A 21487-nucleotide genomic window follows, 5' to 3' on the forward strand; every position below is an offset into this window, starting at 1 on the left:
TCAAATCATAGACAGAATTCTTTTTCAGCTACTGCTTCTGTTGCATTTTGCACTGAAAAATCTCTGCTCCTAAGAAAAGAAATCTCACACAGCACTGTAAGGAGATTACTATTTTTAATATTTTGCTTTGGGTAAAAAGCCTAGAAGCTGGCAGTTGAACTCTGTTTTAAAAATCTAAGAGGCAAAAAATGTGGACCCACAGGAGTCCAAGAAAATTCTGTCATACTACAAGAAGACAAAAATTTAAACAATGTGATTTCTTCACATCATGTTTCTGAAATCACAGCTGAGACTGTAACTAATATATCAAACATCCAGTTCATACTACTCTGCACAGATAAAAACTCCAAACCCCTGCAGAGTACACACTTGCTGCTGGCCTGGCTTTAGTTGCTTCCTCTGCTACCGTGGCCCCTGTGCTGGGCTGAAATGGGCGTCCATCTGAAGGTCGAGGCTGGATGGAGTCATGGATATCTACTGACTTCTGGGAGATTGTATCCTGAAAAGAAAAAAAAGGAAAAATAAGTAATTAACTTACAGAAAACTTCTAGTAATTGGTAATAGTGCTGTGCCCTTCAGAGCTCAAGACATTTGCTGTTTCAACACTGCACTTTCATTCACTTGAGTCATACCTGCTATGAGCATTCATGAAAGATGTACCAGAAAGATGAGCTACTAAGAAACAACTGAAAATTTAACAAGTAAAAATACTCAAGCACACAGAAAATGCAATGAGCAGCATTTTTCAGATAGGTTTTTGCACTCCCTTCAAGCATTTCTTCTGTCACTCAAGAGTTACTACAGCTTTTACCAGATCAAGTGCAGGAGGTTTGCTGGCAGGTTCCTGCTACTATATTTGACATAAATGGATCAAAAATACAGCCAATATGTTTACATCAAACCACTATAAATGAGTCATGGTACAGCACAAAGGTACAATACCCATATAATGAGAGCTGGCCTTCACAAACATTTACTTTGTTGAAGCTGAATTATGGTTAACACTTCATAAAGATAAATGGAGGAAGTCAGGCTCTCTTAGTAAAGCTCATCTGGACCATTATCCTTGAGCAACTTGTATCAAGTGCTTCATTAATCTATAAAGAACTTTATGCAGCAATCTTGTGAGAATGTCCAAAAGCTAAACTAATTCTCATCAATAGCAAGGCAGCTACAGGAGCTGTCACTTGCAGGCAAATCCAGACTTCACACCAGTTTCTTCAGTCAACACTAAGAAATCTGGTGGTTATACAAATTTTCTACTTTAAATTGATATTTAAGGTCTTATTACAAGAGAAAATTTGGAGGCAAAAAAAGTCAGTCTGCCAATCTATCCCTCTTCAGCAGTTTCTCTTCTTTCCAGTACAAAATGAAAGAAAACCATGACCCAAACCACAAAACAACTCAAAGCCCAAATACAGTATTAGAGAAACCTGCCAGACACACGACATTACCTAAAACAAACACAGGTAACTACCTACAGCCAATTTATGGAAGTCAACTTTGCTGCAAACAAATACATACTTCTTTATCAATTAATTCCTTGCCATTTTTAAACATTAAAATAGCACTTGAGCTGGAAAAAAAAATCACAAAAATTAAAACAGAAAAATGTATTTAAAGCAAGTATATTTTCACCTATTCTACATCACAACACATTTGTACTGAGCTCTTGCAATCTTAAATTATTGTTTTATTTATTTCAGCAGCTTACCAGTTTTTCTTTTGCATCAGAAGGAGAGCCAGAGCAGAACTCCCCACCAACTGGTCTCCAAGTCAGCAGCCTTAAAAACACAACACCAGTCCCAAATTTACCAAGTTTCAAATATAAATCAGAACCAACACTCTAAAAAGTCCCCTTCAAGATGGTGTGGGGTTTTTGCATTAATTTTAATTCTAAATGCACTTTATTTTTTCACATGTTTAAAAGTGTAAGTACTGCGTTTGTTGAACTTCAACATTTCTGTCAACTACCTTGGATGGACAAGTGGACCATATTGAGGTGGATTAGCTTTTCTCAGAAATACTGGATTTGTCTTAAGGCAGAGTTTTAGTGCCATTAGTGGGCCTTTTCTCCCACACTGCCTTAAACTTGATCTAGAATAAAGAATGAATCTACTCCAGAAGAAGCCTCATTAACATTTGAGATGTTTTGCATTCTCTGTCTGGAGTATATTCCAGGATTATATTTCTATTTCCAATTAAAAATTCACCACTTCCACTCAGGATTCATTGCTGTTATGAGGTATCAAATCACTGACAATACTTCTGATCTCTTCCCTTCTGGTTTCCTATAGGACATGACTGTCTTGAGGATCTTAACCTTAGCATTAAAAAATGTCTACACTAATTGTAACTTACTGATACTGTCTGTGCCTGCCAAGAATTGAGGGATGTTGGATTAAATAAACTAAGTTGTCCCACTGTTTCTTGTTCTATCCAATTCACTGCTGCAAAGTAAGATTGGAATTACTTGTCATTGTCATGGTCTCAAACTCCTTAGTCTCCATCTGTGTGAGGTAACACATATTGGACATTTGTGTCTGCATTTCCTAAGGGAGAGTTTTTACACCAAGTTAAGCTTCCTAAGTGAATGTACCACTGATCTCCAGAAAACTGAATACTGGATAACTAAAAAGACAAATAAGATAAAAACTTGAGGCATGTAATAAGGCAACAAATAGAATAGAATAGAGAACTGAATTGATTCCTGAAAGCTGCAAGAACATAAATTGAGGCATTGGGATAATGAACCACTATGAGCTGGTAGAGGCTGGACCACCATAATCTGTGCAAGGAACCAATTCTAACTCTTGAATTTTTTGAAGATAAGAGGGCACTCACACTGGATTTCTCAGCACCAGAAAGCCAAGACTCACTCTTACAAAGCTTCAGAAAATTTAAATTAACAAAAATTATGAACAGTAGAGAAATTAAACTAGAAGAGAAATTAAACTAAAAGAATAATTAAAGAAACCATTACAATAAGCAAAAATTGATAGGCTGGACAAGCAAAGAGCGAGGTGGACTGAAAACTGACTGAACAGCTAAGCCAAGAGGATGGTGATTAGGTGCCCAGAATCTAGCTGGAGGCCAGTGGTCAATGCTGGGTTCAATCTGTCCATCTTCATGGACACTTCAATAGACAATGCCCATCACCCAGACGGGGCAGAGAGGACTCTCAGGAAGCTGGATGACACAAAGTAGGAGGAGTGGCTGATACACCAGAGGGTCATGCTGCAATCCAGAGGGACCTCCGCAGGCTGGAGAATGGGCTGATGGGAACCCTGTGCAGTTCAGTGAGGGCAGAACAAAGTTCTCCCCCTGGGGAGGAGCAAGGCCAAAGACCCCAGGATGTGCTGGGGCTGCCCAGCTGGGGAGCAGCCTGGCCTGCAGAGAAGGCCCTGGGGATCCTGCTGGTCACCAGGCTGGATGTGAGTGAGCAGGGTGCCCTCGCTGCAGGGAAAGCAAACGCTGTCCTGGGCTGTGTGAGGAGAGCTGCCAGCAGGAGGGAAGGGGACCCTGCCCCTCTGCTCAGCACTGTGGCCAGTCCTGGGCTGCCCAGTTTGAGAGATGTGGACCTGCTGGAGAAAGTTCAGCAAAAAGCCACAAAGGTGAAGAAGGAACCAGAGTATCTCTCCCATAAGGAGAGTCCGAGACAGCCTGGAGAAGAAAAGGTTCAGGACATCTTATCAACACTATAAATATCTGAAATGTGGGGGCAAAGCAGAGCCAGGCTTTTTCCAGTGATTCCCAATGCCAGGACCAGAGGCAATGGTACAAACACAGGAAGTTCCCTATGAGCATTAGGAAACAGCTTTTCACTGTGAGGGTGATCAAGCACAAGGCAGAGGTTGCCCAGAAAGGCTGTGGAGCTTCCCCCCTTGAAGATATTTGAAAGTCAGGACATGGTGATGGGAAAAGTGCTCTGGGGTGGCCATGCCTAAGCACAGGGGTTGGGCTACAAAACCTCCAGAGCCCTTTCCAACTTCAGCCACTCTGTGTCATTCTGTAGGAGTACCTTCAGCTATCAACACCTCGGTGATGTGCAGAAGCCTGGCAGCAGCATGGCCTGTGGTTTTCTAGTAACTGACCCCTGCAGAAATTGGTAGCTGAGTAAATATTATAGTACATTTTCCAAACAAGGAAATATGATCAACTCTCTCTGCAATAAAGTAACTTGCCAAGAACCAGCAGAGGCTGATGCTGCAACTAAGAACTCGTGCAGCCAATGTTGCAGCTCTTAAATTAGAGAAGCTGCACAACACCTGGAAGATGTTTCATATGAATGCTAAAAAAGAACAAATGAAACTCTACCTGATCAGACTAATAAGAACTTCTGCCAGAAGATACTTCACACTCCAGAGATTCACAGCCTCTGACTATTTGAAGACAACTGGCAATAAAGCACTTGCCCATGAAGTTTTCATATATACCACTGTGTGATTTGTCTTCATTTCAACATTAACTACTGTGTTACTTCCAAGCATGGAAAAACAAAGGTAGAGTGCCTTCTCTAAGCACTGAGGCAGGCACCACAACAAGCTGAATATTAGAACTGGGTGGTTTTATTAAAACTGGTAAATAAACTGATAACAATTTTTTTGCATTGTCAAAAAAATAAAATAATAAAAACACTAAGGAAGGGAGGGGAGAAAAAGCTCCATTGCAAAAGAAAAAAAGGATAATAGAGGGATTAGAAATAAAATATGAAATGTCAGCCAAACCAGGAGTCTCAGAAAAAGAACCAGATGTCATAAAAAGAGAGGCAAAAAAGAAGTATCCTCCTAGGACTCAGAAAGAGAAAGAAACAAAGATGTGTACCCTCACATAAAATCAAAATAAAGACTACAAAAGTTGGCAACCTCCCAGAAATTTAAAAAGGAATAACATAATGAAGTTCTCAAAAGATGGTAGAGAAAGATTAAAAGAGAAAGAAAGTTAAAGGAAGGAGTTGGATACTCTCCTAAGGAAAAGAACCCATTTGAGAAGCAAATGATGAGAGGCCTCAACATCAAAGTGAAAAATACACATATTTCAAATTAGATATAACTAAAGGCAACAAGAGTATTTTGAGTATGTCTAAATATTAAGATATTCAAAATGCTGCTCTAGAAAGGTTTCTAATATTCAATTATAGAATACCCAGAAATGTAAGTTTTGATCATAAGTTGAAACCAAAGCAAATGTTCTGCTAGTGAATATTAACTTCAAAATCTTTCCAAGTACAGGCCCTAATAAGTTAGGGTTAATTCAGCTAAACTTCCACATCCAGAGATGTGGCTTCCAATTTTATTTTTGGCAGTTACCAAAATACAGAAGTATCTTGCTAGCTTCCCAAATATTTCAGCTTCATTTCAGACTTATTTATGGATGGAATTAATTTATACCTACTTACTTAAAAAACAAAAGTGAGGTAGTGACAGATTTTATCTTTTAATAGATGAATGAAGCTCTCTTACAGTGCTGTCTGATATGCAACTCTAAAATTGGAGGAATTTTAGAGGGAAAGGAAAGACTGACATGCAGAAGGTTTCTTTTGCTTCAGCTTTCTTCAGGCCTAAAGTAGGTCCCAGAAGCAAAGAATAGGAACTGGATAAAACACAGCACTTGGAATGGTGCAGCCTTACTCCAAGAAACCTCACATAGAGTCATCATACGAATGGAAAGAATTACCAAATAGCCAAGAAAATTTTCACAAAAAGATTAAGATTTATACAAACATATGATGAAAATTAACCATCAATCACACAGACTTAAATCTATAAGACTGTTGCAGTATTTTAGTATTTTATGGCAAAAGCTCCACATGGAATTACAAACAGCACAGCCAGCATCTTCTATTACCAAAAAAAACCCCCCAAAAAATCATATAGTACTTCTCCAAAAATCCAAAACCTTAAAACTGATTCATTTTACATTCTGGGGGTTGTTGGAGAGTTTTTTTGCTTATCTCCTAGACAGTATTTTAGTTTTTAACACTTCATCATTAACAATACAGAATACCTACACCTAATTTACCACCACATTGCAAGTAAGTCTGTTTCTCTTTAGTCCACACTTAACAGCTTTTTGTTCACCCCACCCATGAGATATCTAAGAGTTTGAAATGGGTAAATCATTTAGTTAAACTATTTCACAAAGTATTAATAGTAACAGTTGTCTTACGCATGAGGGATTGTAGTTTTGAAAATATCCAGCATGCAAGTGCAAGTTTTATCCCAGATTTCAAGGGTGAACTTTTCACCATTAAGGATGACAACATTCTCCAAACAGTTTGTACCAGATCGTGCCAGTTGTTCATTGTCTGTAAGAGACAAACAGGGTATTTGTTCATTCACATTCAACAGTAAATGTTAACATTGTAAAATGTTAACATTGTTTTAACATAATTTGTGCAGTTCCTACCTTGCTGCACACACCAGTACAGCTGTGCAAATATATCATCCAAAAGAACATCACTAAGTACTTCTAAATACTGTGTAAATACATCACAGATTGCATAAAGTGCATGGTTACAAGTAGTTGTCATCCATTCAGCTTTCTAGGAGTCAAAAAAAAGAAGAGTTACAACCTGAAGGCGAAACTTCTGGATAAACATATTTGTATTTACTCAATTTGCTTTATAGTGACATGAAATTCATTTCTGTATCTCAAAACCTCAAAATCTGGAGCCTTAACTCCTGCTTTGCTAACAAGCAGGTTTAAAAAGAACTACAGGAACAGACAAACAAACAGTCTTAGTGTCCAATCCTACTCAATGATTTAACACCAAGCTAAAGCTGTGTTTAAGCATTTTCCAGGAGGGAAAAAAAATTATTGAAGTGAGACATGTCCTACTACAAACAGCCAGACAAAGCCTCTAAAACAATTGATAATTTTGATCTAACTTCTAATACTAACAATTTACACATTAGTTACATTTTAAAGCCAATTTCAGTTGTTTTTCAGAGCAGTATCTGGTTCTGGTTTGGCAGATCAAAACCTGAATGGCTGGTCAAAAGTGTGCAATGACAGCACAGTGCTGTTTTGGGTGGTTTATGTTTGTCTGTGGGTTGGTTGTGGGTTTTTTTGGTTTCACTTTGGCTGAGGGGTCTTTTTTTCTGCCTTGTCATCAAAAATTTTGAAGTAACAGAACTTATTTCTATTAATTGTGACTTCACTGCTGACTTCAAGCCTCACTCAAATGAGCATGCTGTGTCTCATATTCCAAACATCATATGTAAAAGCTACAGCTCTACTTACAAGCCCTAGATACATTGCATTTTATGCTATTCTTCTGCTGTTCCTAGTGTAAACTACCAGGTCTTTTACAACTATGGCTTTAAAAAAATGAAAAAAGTGACAACACCTGCCAACAGAATGCCTATAAAACAAAACAAGGCTACCAGAACCACAGGCCCACCATCCAAGTTTTGAGGTTTACCCTACATTACTTGACTAAGCTATATTACAGGTTTTCTACTGTAAATGTAGTTCTCATGTAAATTATCTTCCTCCACTTTCATCACCTCAGTCTGCTGTTCTGGCAGTTTCATGTTGTCAAATATCCTGAAGACAATCCGAAACAAATCTTGCCACCAGTGTTTTTCATAAGTATGGCCATACGTCTTCATTATTTCAAACATTACTGTTAAGCCCCTGAAATGAAGAAAGAACAGCTTATACCAAGAGTTACAGAAAGACACGAGCAAGACCAAGTAAGTACAACTACAGCAGCAATAACAAACTCAAAAACTGTTTAGAAAAATATACATACACGAGTATCCAAAACATAAGCAGAAAATCAGCTTGTAAAAAAGCACTTTATAGTTGCAGGCAATAGCCAAAAATATTTTTGAGAGCTGTGGTAAATTGAAATTAAAATAGTAAATCAACTCCTTTACCAAGGGCCACAAAAATTAATAAACAAATATTTCCAGTTAAAAAGTACAAAAGTCTAGAAACAATTATTAACCTTTACGAGCTATAAAGGGAGTCCAGGTGCACAGCTCCCATGCCAATGGGTAAATTTAAAGTTATTTGTGTACAACTCCTCATATTCCACATCAAAATTATAACTGAATGTGCTTTACAAGGGAAAATCATATTCCAGAAAAATAAGCAAGTTTTACATGAAATCAGAGTACAGCTTTGCTTTTTTTAACATTTCTGCAATCCTTAACCACTTAATGAACCACAGTATAAAACCAGTTTTAAAATCCCCAAGCTAAGTGGGATGAGCCAGACAGAATGCAATCACAACTACATAACTTTGTTGTTTATTATAACAGAAAATAAAAATTTAAAATATACAGAACACAGACTTAATTCCTATATTCCAGTGTCTATTTAAAAGGTGTTTGCTGTTTCCACAGTGGTATCACCTGAATTAAATACATAAGTCATTTTATAGTGATTACATTTACCAAGAGTTGTTTTTGTTTCAAAAGTATAAAGTAAGCCTTTTAAAATTTGAATTACAAATACTGATTGTTACCTGGTTCTTACATCTAATTTGCATCTATTGATGATACAGGACAACTCAAAGAGAATTGGGAACCATCCTCGCACCCACACTCTGTCTTCAGGAGCTACATTCATATCATCACTTGTGTATTCCTTGAATGCCTTTAGAAGAAAACAGAGTTAGACAGCCACAGAAGTTAGATTCTTAACAATAAAACACAATTTGGAGTGTAAGCAACAATCTCTCCTGTAAGAGTATTATACCCTGATAGCTCAGATGAGTTGGCAATTAAAACAGTAGCACTGGGAAAGTGAAGTGGTTTTCAAACTAATGCTTAGAATAGTATGATGAATGAACTTAAAAAATAAACAAGATTACATATTCAAGCACCAGTTTTTGCTTGCAGTTCAGTGTGAGTTCCTTGCTCTCATTTTTTTACAGAGATAGCTCCTGAAGTGAGGACCTAACCATAACATTTTGAGGATATCAAACATTTTTAGTTATGCCATTATCCATTTTTCACACTTCCCAGCAGAGAGCAGATCCTGAGATACGATTCCAACAGCTCTCAGGAATGCAAGCTGAATTGAGTGGTAGGGATGGGCAAAGGGGAATAAAAGAAGAATAGAAAAATCACTGATAACTTTCAAAGCCTATGGCATTTTATACTCCTAGTGTTTCTGAATAAAGTACATTTCCCATTAATCCATGAATCTTGAAGGGAAGCCAGTAAGTTTAGCATAGCTATTTTTTCTTTATAAAAGCACTTACAGTTTAGTTAACACAGACTATACCTGAGGCCTGTCAGACACATATTTTGCACAGTGGCGAATGAGGCGGATCGCTTCCATACTGGTATCTGGAAATGCTGCATTGCAGGCAAATTCAGACAAGCACTTCACTGCATCCTGGAAAGAATCTATGGTTGCTGGGAAGTGTTTCTCAAACACGATTGCTGAGAGGAAAGTGTGAAAAGGAGAAAAAAAAAAGTGTCATGCTTTAAAATGTATTAATTCTAATATGAACTGTCTGTAACAGAAGTCATGAGAGACTGGTTCATTGATTGCTGCTGTCAAATGCCCGAGTAGTAAGAAAAACTAAAGAAAAAAAATAATATAAAAAAAAATTACCCAGAGGGCATTTCATTTTGACATCGAGTATTAAAAATAAATTAAAGTAGAACCTGGACTAAAGCAGGGAAATGTAATAGTTAAGCAAGACTAGAGAAATAGGCTGCTTAACACTAATCTGTGTCCCCACAGTTTAAGAGGGACACCTGAAGTATGGCACTCCACCTACTAATGGACCATCTTGCCAGCAACATGATGCCTTGTTTTTAAACAGCTGCTTTTGAAGGAAAAAAAGTGCTTCATCAAAGATGAAACAGTTTTATAAACTTGCAGTTGTTCAGAGAGAATAAAGAGATCCCCTAAAGCCTGGGATCTAGATTAGAATACAGAGAGAGAAAAAATTATCTAGTGCCTCCCTATCAGCACTTTCTCCTAAATGGGCCTTACACAAGCACAATGCAGAATAACAGAAAAAGATAAGCAAACAACATATTAGTAAAATATGCACTTTTTTTCTTCCCTAGGGGAACCCCCAGAATATTTCATTTAAATAAAAATGTACACATTAAAATAGAATTATCTAAGGCCTGAGCTGTTTTACTACAGAATGCAACAAACAGACAAGATTTTTTAAAAGGCATGAATAAAACCAGTTAACTCTACTCAGGTAAGCATTTTCCCAGAGGACCAATTGGAAAGTGTAAATCATTGGTTCCAAGACATGAAAGCAGGCTCTACTATGCAGGCTGTGAGTCCATAAAGTTTCTTGGGCTCTGGAGTGACACTCACTTCCATGATGTCTGAATATTGTCCATACTCACTGACAATGTGTCCTGTAGTCTGGAATGCCAGTTCCACTATACTTTCATCCTGATCTGAGGCTGCCAGATGAAACACTGAAAAAATGTTTTTCCAGCCAGAACGAATGTTAGCAGCCTGGGAATTCACCATCTGTGCAATACACCGTACAACCATGTCTCGAATAGTAGGAGACCTAAATTAGGATAATAAACAATAATTTTTTAAACTAAATTACATAATCAATTTGAATAGTATAATTCTCTAACGACTGATTTTACAAAAGCAATTTGAAAAATTAATTGCAGAAGTTGATGATTGTGATGCCAGGCAATTCAGTTAATTGTATGTTATTACCTGTTTCTCTTCATGATATGTTCAAATGGTCTTAGGAAGTCCTTCTGGAATCGGAAATTAGCAAGTTCTCCTTTCTCCAAGAACTTCATTGACAATTGCCTTAATGAGTCTACTGCAAAAATAGCTACATCTTCATTGGGATTGCAGCCAACCTGAGAAGGTAGAATAGAAATGCAGAGTAAGCTTGCATCAGAATTTGTATGGTTTCAGCACAAGCTGCCTTTACAGCTGATAACAGAGAACTAAGCAGCACTGAAATATTAATGAAATTAAACAGTAGTCAACTCTAGAAATCACACTGTTTATGCAATTCAATAATCCCTGATTCCAGCTATTTTCTATGTTAAATACGTTAAATAACCAGGCATTTAAAACCTTGGAAAAACAAGCAAGCCATCTAAAAAAGACTTCAACAGCTGTATTGAAAATGCATGTCAAACATTCATTTGATAAAAAGTCAATTTAGACTTGAAGACAACCTCCTAAACCAAGCATCATGAAACACCCCCAAAAATTACAGCACAAAACTAACAGCAGTCAGTTCTAGACTCAGGTAATGATAAATAAGGTAATGCATACTTCTGTTTTTATATTTATTATACTGTGCACCTCTGCCTTTTCGCAGGTCTTTCCTGCTTTACAGTTTTTGTTGGTTTAAGCTTACAGAGAAGGATAGAAAAACCCCTTTGATTCATATAAGCATGATTTTCCAAAGTTCAAAATAAAATAATCTGTATCATTAACTGAAGGAGTATGCACTAAAAGCATTAAGAGGGATACCTTGTTAAAATGATCGCCAATAACTTCCCAGATCCTAGACCACTGTAACCTGATCCGGCCCATGTTGTAGTAAGAAATCTCTACTATCTTCTGCAGACTGAACATTCGAGGGTGGGTGGCAGACAGCAGCTCATCCATAGACACAGCACAAAGCCAGCGAACAAAATCCACTGTTAAATGACCACAGGTTTTAACGCAATATTTTTCCAAAGTTTAGTTTACAGGGGTGGGGAGGGGTAGGGAAGAGATAAACCTACCAATAGCATTTCCATCCAACCTTGTAGATCCCGTAAATATTCTGTAAAGTGCAGTTAAAGACATGGTTAAAATTTCTTAAGAAAAGCACCTGTTAAATGTTTTCAAGCCTCCTTGTCTTATTTTTTTAATAATATATAGACAGTCTCTGATTATTTTTATTTATTAAAAAACAATTAGTTTTTCACAACTGTAAAGACATAGTGAGAGTACTGTCAGCTTTTATCATTCCTGATTGAAATATAGAACTCAAATGTCTCCAGAGTGCATAATACTCATTTGCCATGAAAAGTAGATATTTGAAACACTTCCCATTATGAAGCAGGGAGGGACACTGCAAATCTAAACAGGTATGGTGTGTTTGACACCAAGCTTCCAGTGCACTTGATGTGATTTTATTGCAAGACAACTTTTCATTGAACTGACATCGATCTTGCTGCCTGTACTTCAACCAGAGAAATGTTTGTAAGCCTTCAAAATGATACCTCCTCATCAATTTTGACAACCATTAAGAAAATTATATGTTCTGATTTCTTACATGCTGAGCAAGCAAGATTCATGAACACTTCAGTCTGATCACTACTGTATGATACAGACAGGGAATGTCCATAATATGTATTCTGCCTAGCCAAATCCAGTTGAAATAAATGTGATTCATAGAACGGAAGACTGGAATAATAATTTCGGTCATTTCAGAAAACATCTACATAACCTAGAGGAAAGCAGGGAGTCAGTAATTACATTTAGGAGAAAGAGGGTCTGACAATAATGCCCTCAGTACTAAGGCAAAATGAAATTTGCAATCTGTTACTATATACAGCAAATCAAGATTCAGCAGACACTACAGCAGACTCCATTCTGTAAGTCTTCTGCAGTAATTTTTTTATCAGTAAAAAAGCTTCTTGCCTAATCTTTGCCCTGCTCCTTCTTGCACAAACACCCAGGATGCAAAAATAAATCCACCCCAGTCTAACTGAAACGCACTTCTCTATGGTAGTTTTTATATAGGCTTTTTCCAAATAAATTAGTAAGGTCCTTTTCTTAGCACAGGGTATTCAAATACTGCTTGAAAAACTTCAGGTGGCAACAAGAAATTTAATACAGTACCTGTCTACAGCAACAACAACACTCTGGGAGCTAGTTTCTCCAATGGATTCCTGAATACTTGCTATCTGCTTCCAATCCACGTTTCCACCAACTACAGTGAGAAAAAATTGAAAAATTGGTAAAAAAGAACAGAGAATGAGTTGGGAAGAAAGAAGAATAAAAGTTGTGCCACTACCAGTATAATTAAATATATTTTTAATTCACAAAAAAAAGAAGCACATTATGAATTTCCCTTGCATGAGCTGGCCATCTCAGTGAACAGCTGCATGTTGGGGTAAGTCCTAATTATCCTGATTACCTAATTATTATGTCTCTATCCATGTATAAATTATATTAGTCCCTAAAAATTGTCCACATTTGGAGCAACAGATACAAGTGAAAAAAATAAAACCTACAAGAATCACCTTTTTCCTCAATTTTTCAATTAAACTTTGGTAACCTTGCCACTTAGAACACACAACATATGACTGACAACATAGCTTAGAGGAGAATTTTTCACACTTAATTAGCATCAAGTGAGTAAATCCATCCCAAAAGATTTCTCATCATTCAGAAAGAATAGCTTCCACCACAATTCCATCTTTAAGCTACATCTCAATTACAGCAAAATTATCACTCCAAAATAGTGAGAAATATCTATAAATAAAACCAGCAATTATTTATTTTGGAGGCTTGAAACTGTAACCCACATCTGGGAAAGCTCATATGAAGAAACCGTTAACTTTGCAGTGAGAAAAATTCTGAAATTTTTAGCAATCTCCAAAAAAAAAAAGCAATCACCATCAAAAAAAGCAGGAATCTTGCAATCACTTTGAGTAATTCCATATACTTTGTATGCAGGGCTTTTTTTTAAGCAATATAGAAAAGAACAGAAGACTGAAAGAAGGCAAGCAGTTCTGATCTCAGAGGTTTGCTGAGAGAAAAACTTCTCATGCTTCAGCCTGCCTCAGAGCCTTGTTCCATCCACACTTGGAGGTGGCTGGAGATGACTGTCTGTCAAATCTGTACAACCTTACCTACCTCAAGTACTTTTCTAGGGCATTTATGGAACAACTTTTCTGTACATACATATGTAACCTCATGCTAGTATCTCAGCAATGTAAAATACCACTGTGTTTGATCAAGACTTCTCTTGTAAGCACACAAGCAGTGTCAATTAGCTTGAATGTCGGTAATGAGTGAGCTAAGAAATATCAAACGAGCAGCAGAGTGTAAAGAGAATCTGAAGGGCTATTTCCAAGGAGTCAGAGCCTTAACCAACTTTACCAGCTTATGTGAGAATTCCTTGTTATCACAGGATTTGTAATTCAGTGCTTGAAAACCTGAACAAACAGCAGACTCACACTCTAAGAGTTGTGAAATCTTTTACAATCAAACACAGCAGTCAGCTAGGTAACTCTGCTTTACAGAAAAAGAGATTTCTCAGATTCCCCCTGTCCAAGGAGGATTTCTGGTTACCCAGGAGCCCATATACTTTGGCTATGACCTACTCACAGCAGCAAGTTTTGTCTTCCGACTTTGTGAACAGAAACTGACATAGGAGAAATGTGGATTTCACAATTACAACTCCAAGTAAGGCAATATTCCTACCAAAGGAGCAGTAGACTAGATGCTTATTCATTCCTTTACAACCCCCATGCTTGTGATGCTTTGAATTTCCAAGTACAACAACAAAAAAGGGCCACAACAGGAAGGTAATACAGGAGATAAAGACATTTGAGTGCAGATGCCTGAACAGCCACACCTGAATTCTTGCTGAGGCAGAAAATGAGCAAAGGAGCTTTTGGGTCTGGTTTTGTTCATCTTTGTTATTTCAGAAAACACATTAACTTGAGCAATAAGAGTGAATGCTGCCGCTTATCCACATCTGATTTTGCAAGTAGGTCTGAAAGATGGAGTTTCTGTTTCACCAGACTGCATCTTGACTCACTCTAAACAACTATTTTCCTGTAAAATATGTGTCTGTGTATATGGACATACACACTATGTGCTCTTCACAGGAATTTAGGTTTATAAAAAGCTTGCTTGAAACCCATAGTTCCAATGCATACCTTGGAGTAATCATAGAAAATTAAACTATCTGTAAAAAAGGATTTGTGGAAAGAAGTGAAATAACTAAAACAGTCGAGAAAATGTTCTGACAGCCCTTTAGTGCATAAAAACCAAGTTAAGCATTTTCCTATAAGATTGAAGCAATGTTATTAAAAAAAAAAAAAAAGAAGAAAATGGTCAAGTTTCCATCTGTGCACTGTAATAAGCATCCCAGAAATTGAATTCAGAGAAAAAACATTTTATGGGCATAACTGTTTTCCCTAGAAATTGGGCATAAACTGTTTTCCCTAGAAATGTAGCTGACAGCAGCAAAAGGTCTTTATGAGCTGGACCTATAGCAATGAGTGGCAAGTATGATTTAGGGACACCTGAATACCACTTGCATTCTTGAGTTATGAGGACTTAAAACTTTTAAAGGCCAGTCACTGCAGCATTGAGAAACTGCCTTAGAGAAACTGCCAGGAATTGCAAGTAGCCAAGCTGCACAAGCCATCAGGGAATACTCAAGGATGCATATTGGAAGGGCAGGAAGAAGCTCAGTGTATGAGATGTTGGCAGACTCACTGATTTCCAAGCCAAATTTTCCCTTCATCAATGCTTGGCAAGGTGAGGGGAGTACAGAGAGGCAGGGCAAAGGGGAGCAGAAGGGAAAGAAAAGGAATGACTACAGAAGAAGAAAAACTCTCTGAGGAGAATACAAATCTGGATGATTAGGACTAGTTTGGGGTCTAAGATCAGGAAAAACAGAAAATTATCATTACTCAAAAAAATTACATGCAAAACTGAGGGAAGACAATAGCTTTTGTTTGGCTGTGAGTGAAGTTCAAAAGGCAAGAGATACTGAGCATCACACTATAACTGAAACTGTCTCATAGTCAAAAAGATTTATATATTCACTTTGATGCTTCCAGAGTTTTAAAATCCCCCACACCTATATATCTTTAACTGTGTTCCCACTTAAAACAAACAAATAAACAAAACTCCCAACATTCTAGAGATAAATTTAAGGTAAGTCTTATACTTTTCTAGGAAGATAAGAAACATAATCTCATTTTTGCAGTATATTTTGGTGCTTAAGCCTAAAAGAGGCACTTACTCAGTACCAAAGTAACCAGAAAAGGAAAGAAATGAAATTCTAGAATTTAAGCTAAATTAATCTCCCACTTGGTTTGAATTCTGTGTATTTCTCACAAAGCTCCACAACAGATGCTTAACCTACACATACTGACTTACTTGCTTGGTAAAATACTTGGCACACTAATGTTGCAATATTATTAAACCTGGTCATACCATCTGCAATCCATTTTTAGTTGTAAGATGATATTTTAATAGAAGTGAGCAACATATATTATCTTCTTACATTTTCCACCCTAACAATAATAACAGAGCAAACTAAATATTCCAGAAATTGGAGTAAGTCTATTCAAAGCATAAGTTTTACAAGGACTACTTCATGGTCTTTTGTCAGAAATTCACATAAAAACACAGAACAAATTTAAACAGTTCTCTGAAAAAAACCAGGGAAATGCTTAAATTAATTAAATGAAATACTTAATATCTGCATCACTTACCCAGTCCCAGCCCCACAAATTCATCAGGTGCCTGATCCTTTGTTCCAGTAAAAGAACCTTCCCTGCCACGCACTGTCCCTGAGATGTAGCGAGGTTTTACTCCAGTTCCTATTAACTGTGCCAGTTCAAGCTGACTGATGCATTTCAGAATCTATTGCAGAAAATAAAGAAGTTGTTTACCAACCAAAAGCAGTTTGAAATAGTAAAAAGCAAGTAAAGCTCCTTAGAAGGAAAAAATTCCAATACTTGAGGTCAAAAAATCTGGGTTTTTTTCTAAAATGAATATAAATTTAAATAGTACTGGATTAGTCTCTCTCAGTTTTATTTCTCACTTAGACACGTTTTGCTACTTTAAGAAGTATACAAGCAGCACTTACCTAAACCCAATGTGTTTATGTACAAACAAGCACACTAACTGTGTTGAGAATCAGTGAACATGCTTTCTTACAGTTCAAGTACAAATGACTTGTACCTCATGCCAGGAATTTCCCAAATAGTTTCCATCTGTATGAGCCACGGTGATGAGAGTTTTAATGGTGTCAATGTTCTTCTGCTTCATTTCAGTAATACCAGAACTCACTGTAAGCAACGTAAATCTTGCTAATGCTTGAACATAGGCATCTCTTTCAAGCTGCAAATGGGAAGGAAAGAAACACAAGTCTCATAAATATTTTTGCCATTTCTTGTTCTTACTACAATCTGTATGATTTCATCAACTATACCATTTAACTTTCTCTTCCTAGAACTGAATTTCCAAAGCATAGTGAAAATATCTCCAGTTCTTCACCAGTAAGAAGGTATCTGTGGGATGAAATCAGGCTCCTTCTACTCAGGAACATGAAGTGTAATGTCTGACAGCATAGGACATATAAGATGTGCTTACATTTCTGGTTTGGTCTTTTTGGGGAAAAGAGGATGCTGCTTCAGAAGAAATGCTGCTAATTAGCTAACTTTTCAATATTCTTGTACCATACTCAGACCTACTCTGAAAATGCTGCCTTAAGCAGACTCCCTGAAGCTTTAGCATTTTTTTTGTCAATAAAATCTAAAAAATGTATCTAAAAGGCAAGTTATGCCAATTCTATGCAATTGCTCAAAACCTATTTGATTTAATTTGCACCATTTGGAGCATCTCAGAAGCTTCTGAAGAAGTGTCATGGGTAAACATCACGTGACCAAAATCTAGACAGATCTCACAATAGAAAATTCCACCCAGTTACCCAATTTTTCTGTGTATGGTATCTATAAGCAACAAAGGGAACTCCTCAGATTTCACATGAACCGATTACAACGGTAAAAAGGGGATTACAGTTGAGCCCACAAGTGCATTTTATTCCCCTGTTATGTATAAACTGAAGGCTGTAGAGAGAAATAGTTGTACACCAGATAAACAAATGACAATTATGAAATATATTTAACTGTTTGGATACTTAGGGCTATTTTTAAAGTAAAAAATCATTGAGCACAGAAAACAACCAAATATAAAATCCAAAAAAACCCCCAAGAAACAATGGGATTCCACAGAGAAAACACTAACACCACAATAGTGGGCTATGGTAGAAGGGACAGACTGCCACTGAGCAACTGACTACAGAACAGCTGTCACATTCAAAGCCAACCATTACTGCAGGGTACGCTGGCAAAGGCAAAGAAAATGATGTAGAAGAACAGAAAAATGAAATCTCAAAGAAAGAGTACTAAGCAATGAAGCTTTAGACTCTACAAACTGCATATTTTCTGTAAAAACAAAACATTTTCAGTCCTACTCATTCATGCAGGTACTCCCCCCTCCCCCCTTTTTCTAAGCCACCACAGGAGAAGACAAACAACTAAATAATGTGTCCATCATCCAGAAATTTAAACTTGATGATACAAGTAGATTAGGTGCATCCTTCTGATGCATATCTTTTCTCAGATTCTTAAAAACAAAAGTCAGACTGTGTGACAAGTCTAAGATTAAAACTATAAATAATTAAAACCAGAATCTATAATTGAGGTTTTAGAGGTGAACATGCATAACTTAAACTATATTGTGCACTTTGGAAATTTTCTTAAAATGAACGGAATCCAAGTCCCTCTATTATCTCTCATCAAAGTGTGTAAATGTTAACTCTTAATAGACATCAATCTTAATTTCTGTACATTTCCACAATGAAAACTGGAAAGCTGCCATCACTGTTTAAGTACATGAGGAAAAACTTCATTCCAACAGAAAAGTTCCTTAAACCAGCTCAAGTACTGATGTGCCAGTCTCCTTCAAACCATCAGAGCTATCCGGTGTCTGCAGTCAGACAATATCCCACCTATCCAAGACCTTGTGAACTGGAATAATATTGTAATACTGAAATTACCAACAAATCAGTACTGTTTTTAATTATATCAACAAAACAGAATTTCCACAGAGAACCAAGAAGTAGTAATGCTTATACTGAAAATGCAAAAGCTTCCCGTTTTCTGAAATTTAAAAATTTGTTTTTGGAACACCTCTAGTTCAATCATGTCCCAAGCCAGTGGAAGGGTACAAATGAATCACAGGGACCTTGGAGCAAACATGTCCTTGCCCTCCCCAGCAAGGCTGACCATTGCAGCACTGGGAGCTAAACTCTGCAGCTGCTGAAACTGGTACTGGTACCAGTTCCACTTCTGCAGCTTAGAAACAAAAGTAACTGGAGTGTTACTGTCCCTGTCCCTGAACATCTGCAGGCCCCAGGGAAGGCTTTGTTAATCAAATTTTTAAGTCTGTTGAGCTCAGGAACAGGTGGTCATGCAGAAATTAGGTGGAAAAACAGAGGAAAGAAACCTCACAGGATCTCAAATGAGCTTTTTTAAGCAGCTGTATCATAGGTCCCGATGTGCTTTTCCACATTAGTGGTAAATGTTATCTAACTTGCCAAATACAAATACAAGGGGAGAAGGAAGGAAAGCATTCCCTACTATATCACAGTTCAACATCTTCTATTTAGTTTTATACAGTCAGTTTCTGGGTTGGTTGTGTTCTCTTGGTAAGCATTTTCCACATACACATGAAATAACACAAAGCCAAACATATGGATTTTGCCTGCCCCTCTCCTACGCTATGTCTGTAATAGACTTATGGCAGACCAGTACTCCATTTATTAACTAATAATCTACAATAACATAATTGTACCTTCCCTACCAAATTGCTTCTAAATAGAAAAACAAAAGCCAAAAAAAGCCCCAGTTTAATCATCATGGCTCTCTGGAGCCAGAGAGTCTGGCATTCTTGGCAATGCACTTCATCCAAGATCCATTCATTCATTACATCAGGAATGCCATTTTCAGTGCCATAACTGTTAAAAGGGTACCCATTTAAAGACATCTTGGATTAATATAATCTCTCCGAAGTTGAGAACAATATTTCAAATACAGTTCAGAAAGATACTATTTTACAGGATGGAGAGACACATTTTATAAAACAACAAAACACACCTAAACAGCTTTGTAACAATGCTAGAAATAAAATACTTTGACATAAAAGTAGTAAATTTCCAGGGAAACAAACATTGAGTGCAGAAGCATGGAAGCACTTACCACAAAACACCAGGAAAAATAAAGGTCACCTCATGTACACTTCCAGTCAAATATCAGATGAAACAGTAATGTCAGAAGCAGGCAGTCTCTATCTATTGCAGTGCACAGCTTCAGCAGCCAGGACACTTAGAATCCCACTAACATCTTGCTGGTACATAAATCAAAGCATTGTGTCAGTCTTACATTTTTTACCTGAATGTTGAAAATGCAAGCAATGCGGATTGCACATCGTATCCCCTCCAAACAGAGAGAGGCAACTTCGGTGTCATCGCAGTCCTGCAGACCCACGCTGAACGCAGCCAGGAAAGGTGTCCATGCCAACTGCAATGCATGCAAAACAAGTGTTATATCCCCAGCAATTGTTGGCACTTGAGGGGACTGTTATGGTTTCACCATCTTCCTGAAGTGTAAATTCCATTCTTAACTTATATAATCAACCTAGAAGCTGTCTTTTGACAAAAATGAAACAGGATATATAGACATGAAACATGTAATAGTAAAAAGTGTGGTTAGAAGAGACATGAGACACAAAATGAGGCAGAAGTAATGTAGAGTGAAGCTCCTCTCCAAAGCACAAACACACAGCCATCTTCAGATAGCTGTAAAAACCAACTCCTAAAGCTATGTCAATTAGATGTCTGTTGGAGTTTTAGCATTCACAGGATGACTTTTATCTCTGCACATTGAAAAATAAACAATTCTTCTAACAACCAACACACCATATAACAGATTTATGATGAAAAGTACTTAAGTAAGACTAGCTTATCCTGATAACACCAGAAAAAAATCAACAATAAAAAAGGAGGGTAGTAAAAATAAGGCAAACTTTATTAATCACACTAAAACTATAGTATGCTAACAACAGCAACAGCAAAATACAGGACATTTCTCTTGCCTTATCTCCCTACAACTAATTCTGTTGCCCTTTCCCTCTATCTTTTTGTATCTAAGCCACGACTGATGTTTCCCATTCCTCTTGCCTTAGGTGCCACTGAGTACTGCAAGACAGACCACAGAGTCTTTCCCGTGTGGTCAAGTCTCCCTCTCCCAAAGGCAGAAAAAACAGTGAGAAGATGCAGAGGATCCTGCTGTAACTACATGGAGTTATGGAAAGGAAACACCACAGAACCCAGAATGATTTTAGAAACAGTTTTACCTGAAGTCACCCCAGATGAAATACAGAGTCAATGGGCACAGCAAGGAGCAATAGATTTCACACATTCAATTTCATAATAAAATGATGTACCACAGAGCTTTGGTTTCATTTAAGCCAGCAGCTCCAAAAGCACTACCTTCAAAAAGCATTTAACGCTTGCACATACCAAACTGTAACTGAGGGACAGTATTAAAGGCATTGGATGAATTCACAGATTCAAGATTTAATTCCCTATTGTATCACCTTTAAAGGTCCCTTACAACCCAAACTATTCTATAATTTTATGTTCAGAAATGTCCGTTTTTTCCCAATGCCTTCCTCATTTTCCCTGCTATTGTAA

The 21487-nt window shown here is 37.2% G+C and overlaps 1 protein-coding gene across 1 annotated transcript in view; it reads right to left on the reverse strand.

The window, feature by feature from the left end:
- The window catches only part of ARFGEF1 (ADP ribosylation factor guanine nucleotide exchange factor 1), an 84102-nt gene that overhangs the window by 4952 nt on the left and 57663 nt on the right, over window positions 1–21487 (reverse strand). The window contains exons 20-34 of the mRNA XM_058018878.1: window positions 20184–20312; window positions 16912–17070; window positions 16440–16590; window positions 12817–12907; window positions 11712–11752; window positions 11455–11624; window positions 10675–10826; window positions 10341–10513; window positions 9244–9404; window positions 8480–8610; window positions 7512–7641; window positions 6409–6544; window positions 6169–6307; window positions 1715–1784; window positions 370–499 (exon numbers count right to left, since the gene is read on the reverse strand). Coding sequence (XP_057874861.1) covers window positions 370–499; window positions 1715–1784; window positions 6169–6307; window positions 6409–6544; window positions 7512–7641; window positions 8480–8610; window positions 9244–9404; window positions 10341–10513; window positions 10675–10826; window positions 11455–11624; window positions 11712–11752; window positions 12817–12907; window positions 16440–16590; window positions 16912–17070; window positions 20184–20312 — 1963 coding nt within the window. The remainder of the gene's footprint in view (window positions 1–369; window positions 500–1714; window positions 1785–6168; window positions 6308–6408; window positions 6545–7511; window positions 7642–8479; window positions 8611–9243; window positions 9405–10340; window positions 10514–10674; window positions 10827–11454; window positions 11625–11711; window positions 11753–12816; window positions 12908–16439; window positions 16591–16911; window positions 17071–20183; window positions 20313–21487) is intronic.

This window comes from Melospiza georgiana, chromosome 1 (assembly GCF_028018845.1).
Source record: "Melospiza georgiana isolate bMelGeo1 chromosome 1, bMelGeo1.pri, whole genome shotgun sequence".
NCBI classification, from domain to species: Eukaryota; Metazoa; Chordata; class Aves; order Passeriformes; family Passerellidae; genus Melospiza; species Melospiza georgiana.